The 18,410-nt window shown below is 43.1% G+C and overlaps 1 protein-coding gene across 3 annotated transcripts in view; it reads left to right on the top strand.

Moving 5' to 3' along the window:
- Positions 1 to 261: 261 nt before the first annotated feature.
- Positions 262 to 18,410, top strand: part of CADM3 (cell adhesion molecule 3) — a 603,256-nt gene continuing 585,107 nt past the window's right edge. For 2 of the 3 annotated variants that reach the window (XM_069217688.1, XM_069217687.1), the window contains exon 1: positions 529 to 1,002. In XM_069217688.1, the coding sequence (XP_069073789.1) occupies positions 924 to 1,002 (79 nt within the window). In that variant the 5' untranslated portion in view covers positions 529 to 923. Of the gene's footprint in view, positions 1,003 to 18,410 lie in introns of all 3 variants that reach the window. The other variant, XM_069217689.1, reaches the window with a different exon arrangement.

The raw sequence follows: 18,410 nt of genomic DNA, 5'->3' as shown, positions 1-18,410 counted from the left end.
GGCAGCAGTCAAACTACTAACAAAAAAATAGCATCCGCTACAATCATGTGGAATCTTATTTTTTTCTTAACCCTGTATTACTTATGCTAGGGAAGCACGTGTATAATTATATATGTTATAGGGCCAATATAACGAAATAAAGTGATTTTGAAATGTACAAATATCAACCCGTTAAAAGGTCATTTACTTTAATTTCGACGTCTGTAGACTGGTGGTTCGTCACCTTTTCGCGGCAAAGGGTAGTCGGGGGAGGGGGATTACTGGCCTTCTGCTCCCACCATCCTCATCCTCACACACATCTAGAAAACACAGGCTCCCTCGGGCCCCTGAATCACTGCCTGCAGAATGCACCACTCCCGTGAAGGCGGGAGGGGGCGGGGTGTGCAGGGGATACGGCCATCGCAGCACGCTCCATCTTCCGGTTTCTCTCTTCCACGCCCAAACTCCTCCTTGCCCCCCTGCGCTTCACGATCTAATGGTCCATTCCTTGCGCTCTATTAAATCCCAGCCCTGCCGCATCCCTTCTTTCAGTCAGTAGACGTTTCTTGTGGCAGGAATTTATGCGCAGCAACAGTCAGTATTTCCGGGCTTTTCAGAGGTGCTTTTCTCCTTGGAGTATTTTGCGAACCGTTATATTGCTCCGAAGTGGACCTTTGTTTACTTTGAGGGTGCGTGGGGTTCACAGAACCCCAGTTTCAAACCATAGGATTACAGCCTTGCATCAGGTCCGATTCAGTCGCAGTAGCTGCATGGCGTGGACCACCACATACATGCCCTTGTATTAGGGATGTGAAGTGGACCTTATCTGTCAGCCCTCGTATTGGACGTAGAGGAGATCCCGTTCTGTCGCAGTAGGGCTGTGGAGCAGAACGGTTCCAAGAGGTCTGAGACAGCTGGCACCAGGCCGCCAGCTGAGAGCAGCGATGATTATCTACTCTGTTATCAACATTTTTCTTCTCTCGGCGTGCTTCATGATGGCCTATGCCAACGTTTCAGAAGAGGGTGAGTAGTGTCTGGCCGTCGTGTGGTACATTGAAGGGTTGTGTGGACGCGCACTGCAAGTGTTAAGGTAGTTTATTAAAAAGTCTCTGACACGTTCCGTTCATATAGTGAGATTGCGGCTCCCTGCACTTCTTTACCCGCATTGCTTATACACCATTCTGTTTTGTCCTTCTCCGCCCCGCCCCCAATATACTCCCAAGCAGTGGCACGTAAAGACTACCGGTTGATGGCTGGATTGTCGTATGTGCTTCTGACCGCATATGTGTTTCCAATACAAGTCCTGCGTGACGCGTTTCTCTTTAGTATAGCTTGCGATGAGTGTTTCCCGGGTACCGCTTCTCGCATCCTTTAATAGGCCGCGCTCCTATTGTTGTCGGCGAAGAAGGATGACCGAGCGATGGTGTCCTCTTAATGCACGAAAACCCCACCCTGCACCTAGCGGCGCATGGCTAATCGTCTCGGCACTCAAGAAACAATCTGTTGCCAGATTAGCGCCGTCATCATCCTCAAGTGGACACATTTATGTTTCTTTCTGTGATGCTTGCCCACTAGTGCACCTTTAGTGGCGAAAGGTGAGTGCTGCTACGGTTGCCAGTCATGTCAGCGGCCCCTTCGCTTCTTTTCCCGGTAGAAGTGTGTCTCAGTGGTCAAAATTCGTCGACGCGTTTTCCTAACATTTTCTTGTAAAGCGAGCTTGAAATAAATGTTGCTGTGTGATTACAAAATAAAATCTGCAGGAATTGCTGTCTCTTTTTTTGTGGTATTGGTTCCAATTTACAGGGTATATCTATCTATAGTTTTAGTATAGCGCACATTCAGGGACTGATTGGGAGCACACATTTACCTAAGCACTCCAAAAAACAAAAAGTGACAAGTATTTGCGCATCACGACATTTCATGAAACATTGCTCTGATAGTATGAGGGGGAGTATTTTTTTTAGAGATGTGTGATAATGTGAGCTTTAAAGCTTGTGAGGACCATTACTATTGGTCAAGGCTGGAAACACTGATGCTGTAAAAACGAAATACTTGTAGTCCATGTGCCTTGCACAAGATAGCGAGGTGCCTGCTCACAAACAATTCTGTCTTCGATCTTGATTATCATGTAAATCCAAACTCTAATTCAAAGCCAAGGTGGAAAGGGTTTAAGTTGGGATCTCTGGGCAAAAAACCTATAGTTACCACAAAGAGAAATAGCTGCTCTGAAATTATTCCTCTTGATGATTCACTACCGAGGGATTTTGGGGAATAAAACCTATAGTGACAAAGTGAAACAACACCAATGAGGACTAATGGCACCAAATTACCTAACTTGTGACTAATCCTTTAGATGAGGTTAATGGTATGCATTCAACCCTAGGGTCCCACTGCTAGAAGATCCTCTTTATAATAACCAAGAAAGCGCACTGCAAGGGGGGAACATACACATAATCGAAATTCTCTACATTTATGAAGTATAAAAACGGATGGATCCCATAGGAGTCCACATATACATCAGTTATTCATCCAGTCCATTGAGGTCACCGGAAGCCAAAACATTTTTATATATAATTTTATGCTTCAAAACACATTTTTTGATTTCCCAGCCCAGCCAATGCATTTTGTTCCATCAACAGGACTTCATCATGGATCTGAACGTTCTGGTTACAAGGGAATCCTCTATTTGCTAAGTACTTCCACCTCCTTAGCTCATAAAAAATATGTATAATCCTTTCATACCGGTCACAGCAAATACACCCCAGCATCAGCTGTATGTGTGGTAGATGGTATGGGTTAGCTGTGGGACAGCGCTTTACACCCATATGCAGGGTAAAAAGTGCATTTTAGAATAGATAGCTGCACCATGTGAGTTGCGTGGCTTCAGGAGTGCTGTATTTGTTGTTATACTCTTTAGAAAGTGTTTTAGTGTCTTGCATGAGTAACCAGAGAGATGAGCATAACCTTTCTATGGCTGCACGCCTATCAGTGTGATGGAGAAGGTGGGAGAGGCAGATGCATACATTATAATTCTAGTTAGGACTAAAATATCTAGGTACCTACATAGCACCAAACAAGACTGGGCAGTGGGATGCTGTGCACATGTGTCATCTGTATTTAGTTTACTTTATATGCCTGTGAACGCTCCATGTTATCAACTTGTTCAGAATGCCTTAAGGCCTCGAACAGAATAACGTGAGACTGTGATTTTGCTCTGTACATACCATACGAGGGTCAGCAGATCCCCATAACTTCTCACCATTCTCTGTGGTTCCATGGGGTTTTACTACATGTAGTGGAGCCACTTGCAGTGGCTCCCTTAAGCCTTGCGGTCCTACATGGCTAGTATTAGCTGAATATACATCATATCCCAAATACACAGAATTTGACTGCAGTGAAGTAACTGCAGTTATAATAATTAGTAGCTGTATATGGATGACTTAGTATGTAATACAGATGTCAGAGACTAATGTTTCAACTCCAGCAATCACACTAGGCATCCTATATGGGCAGAAGGTCCAGAGACTGTAAATACAGTAATAAGCAAAGTGCCCGCAAAGCGAAATGAAGTAGCATTCTGGATGGCTTACAAAACCAATCAATTTGCAAGTGGTCTGTCCTCATACTATGCCCCAAGGCAAACATAAGATATGAACTATGGGCCAGATGTAGCAAGCAGTTTTGCCCATTCTGTGTCTATGGGAAAATGTGTTCGTACATATGGCCCTATGTGTCTTCCCATGGGAATGGTACTGCCTGTAGAGGAATGCAGTACGTGGGGAAGCATATTTACTAACATACATACTGTTATACGTGGCATACCCACTGTAGCGTTATTACTGGATGTTCTGAAACAAATACAGAATGAACATAGAACTGCTCTTGCGGTTGATTTTGGCATGAAGTTAACTGGTAATTTTGATGCAGTCTCCTACTGGTTTACTATACGGTACATGAACATCAGTTGCATAAAATTGTTTCAGAAACTTGTACATCCATAATACTGTGATATCTTAGGGATGTGTCTGTCAAAACTGAAACTAAAGCCTAAGGCTGAGGTACAGGAATGCATAAATAGAACAGTAAACAGAAAAATCAGATTTGATCTCCAAGACAGAAGAGAGTCCAGTTGGAGCTATAATTTGAGGGACCATGATAGGGGAAAGCCCTGTCGGGATCGGTATACTAATTGCTGTTCTTTACAGGACTCTGCCAGTAGCAGAATTTCAGAAAAGAATGAAAAGAACAGTCAAAATCAGTATTATAGAAGAAACACATGGAAAACAGAAAGCTGCAAGTGGGCAGTATTGGGATACTGAGCATAAGCTGCCACTGTTATCATCTTTGGGCTTGCCAAGGTAAGGACTTGGGCAAGCCCACAGATGATAACAGTGAGCAGTGTAGTCACAGCCCTGTTAGATCTTGTCAAGAAACCAGACTTTCTGAGTTATAGGCAACAGCGGATCGGTTTGTAAGTTTGTGCACCATTGGTTGTATTGTAAAAATATTTTATATAATCCCTGTACATATGTTTGCAGAATTACTAGTCACGAGGCCCTGATGAAAGCCTAGACCCCTATTAAAGGGTAATAGCAGGCTGGAACATGTTGATCCTGTAAACCGATTTTGGTTGAAGAAGCTTCCTCACTGATTTTTAATCCTGTCACCTGGGAACACAAAGTCTATACCGGTGCCACCGAGAGGTAGTTTTATTTTTACTTTATTGTACTCTGAACTCGTCACCCACACTGATCATCCACGTAGGGACTATCCATCCAATGACCTCCTCTCTTGCAGGTGAGTCACAGCCCACACCACAAACTAGGTTTATGGTGTGAGGAGGAACCCTATGATGAAGCATGCCACCTAAAGGTGGGTGAGGGTTTCTCTCCTAATAAAAATATGTTTCTAGAGCCACACAGGCAAAGTTGTTTTCATCCAGGCACCTGAATATTCAGACCTCGATTACCTTACATGTTTTATATCTTCCATGGATGCAAGTACACATGCTAAAGATGAAGTATCTGTGGACACAGTATACGAAAAGCGTAGTCAGGGTTGTCTCTAGCTCATCCTGTGACCTGTGGTGTACAATGAGGTGCAAACTATTCATATTGCCTACAAATCACATCTACATTTAGCTGCATCTACATTTAGCTGTTGGGCATGATTTACTCTGAAAACATTTAAATGCTTGTGCAGATGGCTATCTTGCTGGAACATCTTCGCATGCAGGGCAAACAAATCATAGTAGTTACCCTGTAGCCACATTACACGCAGCTAATAAAACTAGCATTTCAAATGTGCATGAAGTATACTTGTGCCAGGTGCCTCAACTCAGAACTTTAGTGATTTACAATTTGAGTATGATCCTGCACTCGCAACACAATATTTTTTACAATACTGTCAGGCAATACCACAGACTTCCCACATATTATCCATACATAAGCATGAGTGTTTTTTATACGGACAGTTATCTATACACAGGTTACAATCCGGACCTACCCTATGGGTGTTTTAAATGATTCAAATATTTAAAAGGAGATTTGTAAAAAACTAAACATTTTTAGGGATAGGTGGCCATCATACAGGGTATCCTACCCTTAATCCACTTAGAAGATACAGTGGTTCATGAACACGAGGGGATCATGCTCAAGGAACTGTGTGGCTGCTATAGCTATGAAACAACTATTCACACGTGTAAATGTGCATCAGTCTTGAACGAAGGATGTGCCACAGCAGCAGATTCTTGGAAGATACAGGCAACATTCAAAGGGATACCAAAGGAAACAGTGCGGACCTTTTATTCAAACATAGACAAAGCATTCTCCTCAATAGCATTTGGAGACTGTGACAAATGGGTCCCAGCACATTTAACCTCCTGGATTTTGGCGTTTTGGGCAACCTGGTTTTCTAACCTTTGCTGTGAGCAAGCTTCACTCACTGTAACGTTCTCTTGAAATGAATTAGAAATACTTAACGTTTGTGTCTGCCTTAAAAAATAAGGTCTGCATCTACGCAGCTGGAGTAGGAGACTCTGGAATGGTTGAATGTGAACACCTGTGTGGGCTGAACAAGTGAGAGTACCATCTAGCTCAGCCTGGTATCCATACGGGAAATCTGTAGCTAAGTGTATTGGTGCTGATCTGTGAAGGCCTTATGATATGAGTGGGTAGTCATCGTGTGAATATGTACATTTGTAGTGTTTTTCTGAAAAGTGTGTGCTACACTGTATTGGACGTTATGGAAAAAAGCTGCACTAAAGTACAATGTTGCTTTAGTTGGACCTAGAGAGGCACTTGACAAATAAACGTACAGGTAGGCAAGGATCCCAAGGGCAAATATAGCACTATTTGTCACTTATCTGCACTTCTGACATTTGAAAATTAATTTTTTTCTGTCTGACTCAGCTCCTAAAGTAGATTCTGACTTTGATCATCCTGCTGGCCAGTAGAGAAATAAACAGAGCTCAGCAGGCGAATTCAAAGGCTTACCCACACAATAGAGGTGTAATGATTGGGCTTGTTCCTAGTATAGGAAACAGTGGGGACAGAATCTGCTTTTGGTAGTAACATTTTTGCACTATACCTTGCATTGGAAGACTAAACGCCAAAGAAACAAATGGAAAAGTGGTTAGTTTACTTCACTAGTTTAAGCTGGAATGGGTGTTTGTGAGAAATTAGTTCTGACCCATTTAACCCACCCCTCTTTGGATTTTTGCTTATTGGACTATGCTGCTGTTGCACTTCTGTTGTGAGCAAGACTCATTTGCTGAGACACACTAACTGCAAACTCTGTTAAAATGAATTGCAAGTCCTAACTTCCTGTGTCTGCATTTTACTATGAAGTCTGCACCAGTGCTGCTGGCATAAGCGGCTCTGTGATGGCAACACATGAACACATGCACACATCTGTATGTGGGCTGAGCGAGTGAAACGTTTGTCTAATTTATCCCAGTGTATCTGTGCACAGATAGCCTGTAGCAGAGATAACCCTTAATGGATTAGGTCGACCCGTGCAGGTCTTATAATGTGAGTAGGCATACCTCTGTAGTCAGAGTCAATGAAATTACACAGATGAGTCAGTCCAAATTATGCGGCAGGGTCAAGTAAATTATGGGGCAAGAAAAAGCAAATTATGTGGCGTACTACGGCACATTTTCTAATAGTAATACTTCATTTTTTTTACACTTGTCTACACTGGACATTGGTTATACCTCATTAGTATGGGTTTCACACTCAACTATAGTAATAAGCAACAGATATTTGAACAGTCAACCTTTGCAAAGGGGCTTCCACTGTACAGCAACATGCATCACTGTGTTTCTAGTAAGTTTTGAAGCATTTAAGGTAGAAACAACGTTTGTTTTGTTAAAATCAGCAGCTTCTGTGGCAGATGGAGGATTATGTGGCAAATCTATACGTGGAAAACACAGTGGTAGCACAGTCGCATTACTATAGTGGCACTGTGTAAAATGCTTTACTGAAAGGTGTGCGGGCCGGACTGTATTTTACGCTGAGGGTGGGAGCTGCAATAAAATCCAATATTGCATTTATTTGGACCTAAAGAGGCACTTGACACATGAAAGTCCATGTAGTCAAGGATCCAGAGTGCAAATATGACATTATTTTCCAGATTTCTGCACTCCTTCTGGCACATGATTTATAACTGTGGTTTGTGGTAGCTCCTAAATTACATTCTTGTATTGAGTCACCCTGCTGAACCAAGTTAAAAACTCTGCACAGCTTTACAAGCAGTTTTGGGACTTTCTGGTCCAGAATTGTTTTCAAAGCCCTCAGGAGAAGGGGGAGTTGTGGGATAGCGCTCTAAAGCACGAGTAACCTGCCTGCACATGAGATGCCTTCACAAGCAGTTTTGGGACTTGCTTGTCCAGAATCTTTTGCATAGCCCGAAGAAGGAGGGGCCACACCTGGATGAAGACTAGGCCAAGAGCGGGCCCGTCTGTTCCCATCAGAGCCTGGAAGAGGCTGGACTGGGCCAACCCCCTCTGGTTCCCCTCCTCAACACTGTGAATAAGTTATATTCTGCTCCTTGGAGATGGCAAGAATAAAAGGCAGCTTCAATCACACGTCCCAAATCACTCAGTCTTATCACTAATTACCTCGCCACTGTGATGGGCACAGTGACCACTGAAATTGCCCTGGTAGAGGAACTAAAGACCTAATCCAGTGGCAATCCCTGGCATTACCATCCACTTCACCTAACATGGGGGGCTGTGGAAAATCAACACAGGGGCTTTATCTGGAAGTGTGGACATTGTTGTTACTGGGAAGACCTTTTGTGACCCTCATAATCACTGTGTTAGTACTGATTCACAGCTAGAAGTTATTGAATCATGTGCATTATCTAATAATCCTGCCTCCTTCAAAACTGAAAAGAAAGGACAAGCCTGCCAAAGCCAATAGAAGCATGGGGAGACCTAACATTGGTGTCAACTCTACTCAGAGACTGCAACGTGGGAGCTATACCTGCTCTTGCAACAGAGGGGGCCAGAATGCAGGCACCTTTAGGTCAATTGTTGTGTTGTGCTCCACTTTATAATGTTTGTACTAGCTTTAAAAAAAAAAAATGAATAGACCGCCGAATTTTTGTGAAGAGATACAGAGGGCCGTATTTATACTTTTTGGCGCACAACTGCGCCAACGCAGTTGTGCGTCAAAAAATTTAACGCCGGGTAACGCCATTCCAAAGCGCCATGCGGGCGCCGTATTTATGGAATGACGTTAGCCGGCGGAGCTGCCTGGTGTGCGTAAAAAAAAATGACTTACACCAGGCAGCGCCGGCGTAGGGGAAAATGGAGCTTGGGCGCCAAAAAATGTGGCAAGTCAGGCTGAGGCAAAATTTTCGCCTCAACCCGATTAGCGCCATTTTTTTTTTACTCCCAACCCCCATTGAAATGACTCCTGTCTTAGCAAAGACAGGAGTCATGCCCCCTTGCCCAATGGCCATGCCCAGGGGACTTCTGTCCCCTGGGCATGGCCATTGGGCATAGTGGCATGTAGGGGGGCACAAATCAGGCCCCCCTATGCCACAATTGTTTTAAAAAAAAAATACTTACCTGAACTTACCTTAAGTTCCCTGGGATGGGTCCCTCCATCCTTGGGTGTCCTCCTGGGGTGGGCAAGGGTGGCAGGGGGTGTCCCTGGGGGCATGGGAGGGCACCTCTGGGCTCCTTCCGAGCCCACAGGTCCCTTAACGCCTGCCCTGACCAGGCGTTAAAAAATGACGCTAAAACGGCTGGATGTCATTTTTTTTGACCCGCCCACTCCCGGGCGTCATTTTTGCCCGGGAGTGTAAATACGGCGCACATGCCTCGGAGTCATTTATTAGACGGGAACGCCTACCTTGCATATCATTAACGCAAGGTAGGTGTCCACGCTAAAAAATGACGCAAACTCCAATATCTTTGGCGCTAGACGGGTCTAACGCCAAAGTATAAATATGGAGTTAGTTTTGCGTCGGAATTGCGTCAAAAAAAACGACGCAATTTCGGCGCAAACAGAATATAAATATGCCCCAGAGTATCTTGGATAATATTGAAGCTGTACTTAATCCCGAAGGTGCAGATGGTTCAGGAAAATGGTGTATCAGCATTGTTAACAAATGGTATACTAGAACGAGCACAGACCCAAAACATTTAAGCTTATGCAAGGCCCAGCCCATTAGGGGAGGGTGACAGACAGCAGGAACCCACTTTGAACACCAAGAGTAACGTTCATGCTGAGTCATTCTTATATGCTCAAGGCACAGTATGCAGGGATGGTCCATGTTCTTCCACCCTTGATACACATTTGCACGTACCCCCTACATGTACTTCTTATGTTATGGTTCTGAGGACCGTACCAGACCTGGCCAACGGGAAGTATAAACAGGTTACAGGTACCATATTTGACAGCCAAAGTGGTTCACTGGCTTATAAACAATTAAGGGAAGTGGGATGATTAGCATAATTAGATCCTTCTAGTTAGAAGAGCTAAGTGCATTCCACAGTGCATCGTAATGGACTGTGTAGTGGTTAACTTAAGGAAACCTTGTTTGGTGCACTTCTCTTAAATCACATAAGACATACATGTGCTAGTTTAAGGGATATTCTGGCTATACCGTTGGAGTTCTACAAACCTGTCAGTCAAGACCTTGCAGTCCCAACCTATAAGTCACTGAGGGACGGGGATGAGGTTTGTCTAGAAACCTCTAACATTGCAACATACAGTCTAAGTGAAGCCCTCAATGCCATGAAGGATCTAGATTGACTGAACCCCAACAGCAGGCACATTGGGAACTATAATGGAGGAACTGAGTCAGGTGATATTGTGGTTCTGCTAAATGTGCCCGACAGGCAGGAAGCAACTTTGAGCACTGACAGTGTTGATTTAAGCCCTCTCCAGGGCACATGTTCACCTAGGGATGGTGCTTCTGTCATTCTCTCCTGGAATATTGCCTGTTGACACACCAAGCTCGACAATCCAGACCGGTTAAGCTGAGTGGGAAAATATGATTTAATATGCTTACATGAAGCCTGGATGGAGCCCCCTTTTACTGCGGATGGCTTCCACACTTATTGCAGTCCTGCTGTCCCTTTGCCATCTGGAGGGGCAGAAGAGGGTCTAGCGGTGTTGATATCCCATAAATTACCCTGTCTGAAGGTTTAACAACTACACACCACTAAGAGGTTCCACATTTTGCTACTACCCAGATTGGGGGGGTTAAGAATATGTTGTTAATTAACTACTATTATTGTTATATATATGATCAAAAATAGACTTAGAAGGATGGTGAACTTGACATGACTATCTAGGGTTCATTCAAATATAAATTATAAGAGCTCTGTTTTGTGGGCAGGTGATTTAATATCCAACTCTGTGAATTTGTTGCTAACTCAGTGTGTGGTTTAACTGATATGATAGGTGACCCCATTACTCATTCCAGTCATACCTCTTATGGGGAAATCCTTAATAGGACTCTTTTTAAACACCATCTGCTGTTTATGTTGGACTCACTCCCTAGATATCAGCCCATTTTTCTGACCTTTTATGAGAATGGTAAATGCAGCACCATTGATTATATTTTAGTAACTGATGACCTTCATTCTTTGATTGAGGACTTCTCGATCATGAGCAATTGTGCAAATGATCACAGCTTAATATCCTTACTACTAAATCTGGATATAATAAAGCCTAATTCACAGGAGTTTGGGGACTTAGTTTATTTGGCCAATTCATGTGTAAGGTTACAATGGGAAAATACACATTCTGATCTTTTTTTACAGGGACTAATTCAGAGTGACGAGGCAACTGTTTCTAGCTGTTTTTCCACTGATAAGGATGCACCCCGATTATAAATGAGTTTATTTAACTGTATCAGAAGGAGTCTAATTCTCTGCTCATTAAGAAAGATAAGAAGGACCTCAAACTGTGCAGTACTACATGTAGCTCTGCACATCGGAAACTTCAGAAAGGCACTTAAGGTGTGTCTGAGAGACAAGACTCTAGTTAAACCTGCGAGAAATTATTATAAAGAAGCTCTTACCTGTAGGAAGATTGAAATTCAAAAATTAGCTTCTGATGAACTAGAAGGAACAGTAAAGTTAAATGACCAATGCCGATTTTGGACAGTGGTTAACCGTCCTTTTTTCTTCAAATCTAATTTCCCTAAAATAGAATGTCTAATCCCAGCTCAGTCTTGGGTTCAACATTTTGATCAAGAAAACAATCCAGAATTTGACCTATAGGAGGTCCATGAATCCAATATTGAGGCAGCTGTTCCTGTAGGTTTGAGCACCCCCCCCCCCCCCCAATAGACCTAAAGGAGGTGAACTTTGCTTTTAGATAGTGTTTGGCGTGTAAAGCCCCATGCTTTGATGGAGCCCTATGGATTTATTTAAAGCAAACATAGATTTCTTGGCTTCTCCTATCACCAACATTTTTCACACAACTGTTAGTGGCCACATATCTCCCTCCTGGAAGGAAGCAGTTATTGTGCCTATTTGTAAAAAAGGAGAGGGGACTGACCCTAGCTGTTATAGACCCATTTTCCTGCTCAACTTCAAAATTACTAGGGTGGGTCCTTCTTGCCTGCCTAGAGACCTGGGATGATTCTAACAACATTTTGTTCCCAGTACAGTTTGGTATCTGCAAATGGGTAGGTACAGTGGAGCAGTGTCTCAACTTATCAGTTGTAGTGGGGAAATATGTCAAAGCTTGGAGAGGTGCCTTACATTTGGCCTTTATGGACCTCTCGTGCTTTTGACAATGATAACAATGCAAATTATGAGCCTTTCTGGATTCTTTTGGAGTTGAGCCAGCATTAGTGTATATTATTAAGAGGATGCACACCAACACTTCAATAAAAAAACGCTATGGACTGGTCTGTACCCCTTCGATAAATTCCAGAAGCGGGGTATGGCACGGTTGTAACTTGACCCCATTCCTTTTCCTCCTTTATATAAACAGCCTGGATCAACATTTAGTTAAGGATGGGAAGAATATGCCCCAATTGAGCTCTTGCCCGGTCCCTTGTCTTCTGTATGCAGTGTTCTTTTTAAACGATTACCAAATGGGCTTCAATTACATTTGGAATCCTTTAATTAATTTATGCTGGAACTACAGGGAGTGAAGAATTATTAGGCAAATGAGTATTTTGACCACATCATCCTCTTTATGCATGTTGTCTTACTCCAAGCTGTATAGGCTCGAAAGCCTACTACCAATTAAGCATATTAGGTGATGTGCATCTCTGTAATGAGAAGGGGTGTGGTCTAATGACATCAACACCCTATATCAGGTGTGCATAATTATTAGGCAACTTCCTTTCCTTTGGCAAAATGGGTCAAAAGAAGGACTTGACAGGCTCAGAAAAGTCAAAAATAGTGAGATATCTTGCAGAGGGATACAGCACTCATAAAATTGCAAAGCTTCTGAAGCGTGATCAACGAACAATCAAGCGTTTCATTCAAAATAGTCAACAGGGTCGCAAGAAGCGTGTGGAAAAACTAAGGCGCAAAATAACTGCCCATGAACTGAGAAAAGTCAAGCGTGCAGCTGCCACGATGCCACTTGCCACCAGTTTGGCCATATTTCAGAGCTGCAACATCACTGGAGTGCCCAAAAGCACAAGGTGTGCAATACTCCGAGACATGGCCAAGGTAAGAAAGGCTGAAAGACGACCACCACTGAACAAGACACACAAGCTGAAACGTCAGGACTGGGCCAAGAAATATCTCAAGACTGATTTTTCTAAGGTTTTATGGACTGATGAAATGAGAGTGAGTCTTGATGGGCCAGATGGATGGGCCCGTGGCTGGATTGGTAAAGGGCAGAGAGCTCCAGTCCGACTCAGACGCCAGCAAGGTGGAGGTGGAGTACTGGTTTGGGCTGGTATCATCAAAGATGAGCTTGTGGGGCCTTTTCGGGTTGAGGATGGAGTCAAGCTCAACTCCCAGTCCTACTGCCAGTTCCTGGAAGACACCTTCTTCAAGCAGTGGTACAGGAAGAAGTCTGCATCCTTCAAGAAAAACATGATTTTCATGCAGGACAATGCTCCATCACACGCGTCCAAGTACTCCACAGCGTGGCTGGCAAGAAAGGGTATAAAAGAAGGAAATCTAATGACATGGCCTCCTTGTTCACCTGATCTGAACCCCATTTAGAACCTGTGGTCCATCATCAAATGTGAGATTTACAAGGAGGGAAAACAGTACACCTCTCTGAACAGTGTCTGGGAGGCTGTGGTTGCTGCTGCACGCAATGTTGATGGTGAACAGATCAAAACACTGACAGAATGCATGGATGGCAGGCTTTTGAGTGTCCTTGCAAAGAAAGGTGGCTATATTGGTCACTGATTTGTTTTTGTTTTGTTTTTGAATGTCAGAAATGTATATTTGTGAATGTTGAGATGTTATATTGGTTTCACTGGTAATAATAAATAATTGAAATGGGTATATATTTTTTTTTGTTAAGTTGCCTAATAATTATGCACAGTAATAGTCACCTGCACACACAGATATCCCCCTAACATAGCTAAAACTAAAAACAAACTAAAAACTACTTCCAAAAATATTCAGCTTTGATATTAATGAGTTTTTTGGGTTCATTGAGAACATGGTTGTTGTTCAATAATAAAATTAATCCTCAAAAATACAACTTGCCTAATAATTCTGCACTCCCTGTAGATTTAAGGGTCAACTTTTCAAAATCTTTTACAATGGTTATGTGCCAAAAAAGTACAAAATCTAGGACGCATGTGGCTGGAGGGGTTAAGATACATAGATTATTCACTTTTAACTATCTGGGTATTCCTTTTGATAGTTCTTTAAGTTGGGCTCATTTACCGACCGTTAGAGTTCAACAATTTCTGGGTACAATTGAAGCACTTTTTGATCAGTGTCCAGGTTAAGTGCCAAATTCGTGAAAGAAATGCTCTTTCAAGCAAATGCATCCTCATGGGATTGGATGGCGCAGGAGTACGGGACAGTGTAAGTGTAAAGCCTTTGCAGATCCTAGAAAATAGATTTGTGAGTCGTATTTTATTTATCCCAAACTCAGCAGCCTCGTATATTGTTCATGAAGAATTGGGCTTAAATCTTATGGAAAGCCTGATCCAACTTGTCCCGCTACTACTTTTATGGACTTAAGTTTGGTCCTCACCAGAAGCGGCCCTTTACAAAAGCCCACACAAAAGGGTTTTATGTCCTATTTTAAAATCTGCGAATATCCGGCAGCACAAGTTGGCATTTATATTTTGACTCCAACTTGGCTCTGTTGAATTATGTATGGCTGTTTTGAACTATACCAGATGTGCACTGAACATTAGGCATAACTATATGAATTGACCTGCACTGATAAAATGCTTTATGATGTGATTGTATTTTTTCATCTAAATCTTGAGACTTATATAATGTTTTTATGATGTGGGTACTTATTTGTTGTCTTTATGGTCTGAATTAGACTGAAATAAATAATTCTTTGACTGACAACTCTGCTGGCCAGCAGGAGGCTCAAATTCCTCCCATACATTAGGGCTATTTAACAGTGATGAGGCTTATTTTCTGGTAGCTGAAAGGCGGGGACAGAATCTATGTGTACTTATTAGATTTTCGCAGTGGACCTTTCCTTGAAAGGCTAAATTATACAGAAGCAAAATACAGTAGACATGTCTCTGGAGCCAGTCATATAAGGGGCTGCCCTTTAAAATTTTGGTGAGAAGGACCAGGGAGCTGAGGCAGTTAGGGACTTGGCATAGGCTCTCAGAAGTCTTTCAGTGGAATACTCAAAGTCACCATGTTGTAATGTCCCAAAATGCTGCGCAGGAGGGTTGGGGCAGGAGTGGAATGTTGATTTGCCATTCTTAGTTTAGGCAGTGATTCCTACCTTCTGGAGTCTTCCACTCTCATGAAAAACCCCTTCACAAGGCAAAGACTTCTGAAAACATGATGGACCAGACGGAAACTATAGGGGAAGAATGCCCAGTTGGAAGAAAGAGGACCCATGACGTCAGGTAAAAAGGACTCAAGGTGTACTGACTCTCATTGCAGAATTTTATATGGACAAGAGGGCTTGAGGGCTTCTGACTTTAGCTGGCACCTAAGGACTAGGTTTGTATGTAGGATCAGTGATGTTAGCCTCCTACGCCTTCTGGGGGACAGTAGAGGGATGGAGCTGCTTGGAAGGACCTGGAGGATACCCCTGGGCCTTCTTTGGACTGGTCCTGTATGTGGGTTACCTGCTAAAGAAGGGGCTCTCCTGACTTCTGCTGACACAGATACTGGGCACGTCACTAGCAAACCATTGGGCCTGGTGGAATAGAGTGTACGTAGACGGCTATGGGGTACAGCTGGAGGCAACCCCAGTACCCCATAGCTAAAGAAAGCACTGCAAGTCCATATAAGAGACAGGTCTTGGGTAAGGCGCCAAAGGGCAGGAGCAGGCCTTGATCTCCCCCTTATCAGAACGAGAATAGTACAGAAATAAATTCAATCTCTTAGACCATGGGTACTCACAAACATTTTCCCAGGGGCCACAAAGTTTGGTCTGTGGTGTGACCGAGGGCCGCACTGATGCTAGCAAAGGGAGGAGGGGGCTCTGGATGGAGAGGGGTTGTGGCGTTATGGTGGGTGTAGGGGGCAGCAAAGCATATAGATCTAGTGGCTGAATCGCTCAATGTGAAACCAGAAAATGTGGCATTAATCCCAGCTTCGTCACTTTACCAAATTGTGTGATCCTAGGCAATTGGTTTATTTCACGTTCCCTTCAGTTTCTTCATTATTGTATGTAGGAGGACTTCACAATGCATGACTTCAGTATGTGCGCTGTGCGAAGCCTTCTCCTGTGCCTGATTTAATAAACTATGAAGTTATTCATGTATAATAGCAAAACAGGCCAATCAGAGAGTGCAGATAACTGACCTGCCTCTTAATTCACTATTGGCATTGTTATCAAGTTGGGGGCAAGAATGAATGTTCCTGAATTTATGTTTTAAATCTATTGTTCTTAAAAAAAACAAAAAACACTTCTCCATGCACTGATATAATCTGATGTAGTAAAATGAAATGGTCCTGTGTGTAAATGAAATACACTTTGTGAATTTTTAAGAACCCTTATCATAGTTGCAGACATTTGCTGCAAGATTTCTTAAAAAATGAAAGTGTTCCTGCAGTTAAGCGGTTCAGGACAAATTTCTTTCTTCCTTTCTTTATCTTCAATAGTGTTTAAATAAAGTATTGCCTGTTGAGTCCAGTAAACCTCAGCCTAGTGCTACTGCTGCCCTGGAGGCCACATGTAAAGGTCAAAAGGGCCGCATGCGGCCCCCGGGCCGTACTTTGAGTATCACTGTCTTAGACGCTACCCAAAATTTAGAGATCAGAAGGCCAGAAACAAACACCTTTGGTAGCTGGAGCAAGCCACATCGAGCAAAATGACCCCTAGATCATCCATATTGGCCCAGGGGTGCCAGAGGAATCAATTCTTGTAGGAGCTCTTTGTTGTAGATTTAGGTTGTCGGGCAGATAAACAACACTTCCCAGAGACCTTAGGGTGCTTTGGGACAAGCAATTCTAGAGAGGGCCCGAGGTCAGCATCCCTACTGAGATTTTGAAGGCACAAGGAACACTATTTCCAAAAGGGGTGCGTGTGGTGTCCCCTCTTTATTAGATTAAAGCCTACCAGGTAGTTTAGCTTTCTTCTTGCTACAGGCTTATTGGGGACGTTCTTAAAGATAACTGAGAAATGAATTCTACCCATTGCTTACTATTGGGTTTGTGGTTTGTAACTCAGATTTGCTTGCCCTCTCTTTGCTGTCTGTATTTGTTTCAATCTGTCCAGCATGTCTTTGTCCCATATTTGGAGCATAGCCTATTTACTGTGTTCTGTGCATTCAAAGACAGAGGTCAAATGTCAGGCTCCCTCTTAAGAGGAAGCTTGGTGTTTACTTATCTTTCTCTTTCAAATTGCGAGGGTCTGTCTGAAAATCTTTGGGTGTGTAAGGAAAAGCTTTCTTCTATCACACAACAACTTTTAAATATCTGTAAATAAACTGTGAAAACATTTCAGAATATATCAGAATCCGAAAAGCACAAATGAAGGACTTCTTTTGTAACTCTGAAGTGTAATGGGAACAATAATTTTACGATCAAAACAAAGCAATACATTAAGTGATGCCATTTCCATATATTATTATTGTTATATTATTAAAAGTCTATGTCTGTGCAAATGTAATGGTTATTTCAATTGAAAATGTGTTTTCTGTAATGGCAGTGCACTAACACTCCCTGCAGACTCTACTCTACGACAGTCTTCTCCACACTGTGCCACTCTACCCCCTCCACTCTACAACACTCTTCTCTACGCCACTTCACCTCACTGTTTGACACTCTGGGGCTCTTCGCTCAATGCTACTGCACTCTACAATACTCCACTCTACAACACTTTATGCCACTCCACTCCACCCTACTACACTCCACACCACTTTACTCCGCTCTATGACAATCCACTCTACTCTGACACTACACTCTAAAGCATTCTTTGCCCCTCTACTCTGCGCCCCTCGACTGTACACCACTCCATGACTCTCTCCTCCACTCTATGTCCCTCAACTCTGACACTACACTCTGTCACTCCACTCCCTGACGCACTATTCCACTCTACGCCCCTCCACTGAAAGACACTTTACCTCACTCCATTCTATGCCCCTCAACTCTACGACACACCATGCCACTCTACGGCACTCAGCAAAACTCAACTCTGTTCCACTCTGCTCCACACCACTGTACTCTACTCTAAAACACTTTATTCCACTCTATGCTACGTCTGTCTACTCATCTCCACTCCACTCTATGACACTCCAACACTTTGCAATACTCGCCTCTATTCCACTCCAGTCTGACACTCCAATCTACAACACTTAAATATAGAAAACTG

Source organism: Pleurodeles waltl, chromosome 12, assembly GCF_031143425.1.
Source record: "Pleurodeles waltl isolate 20211129_DDA chromosome 12, aPleWal1.hap1.20221129, whole genome shotgun sequence".
Lineage (NCBI taxonomy): Eukaryota > Metazoa > Chordata > Amphibia > Caudata > Salamandridae > Pleurodeles > Pleurodeles waltl.
The sequence above is the reverse complement of the archived record's forward strand: the minus strand, read 5'-3'. Positions and strand labels throughout refer to the sequence as shown.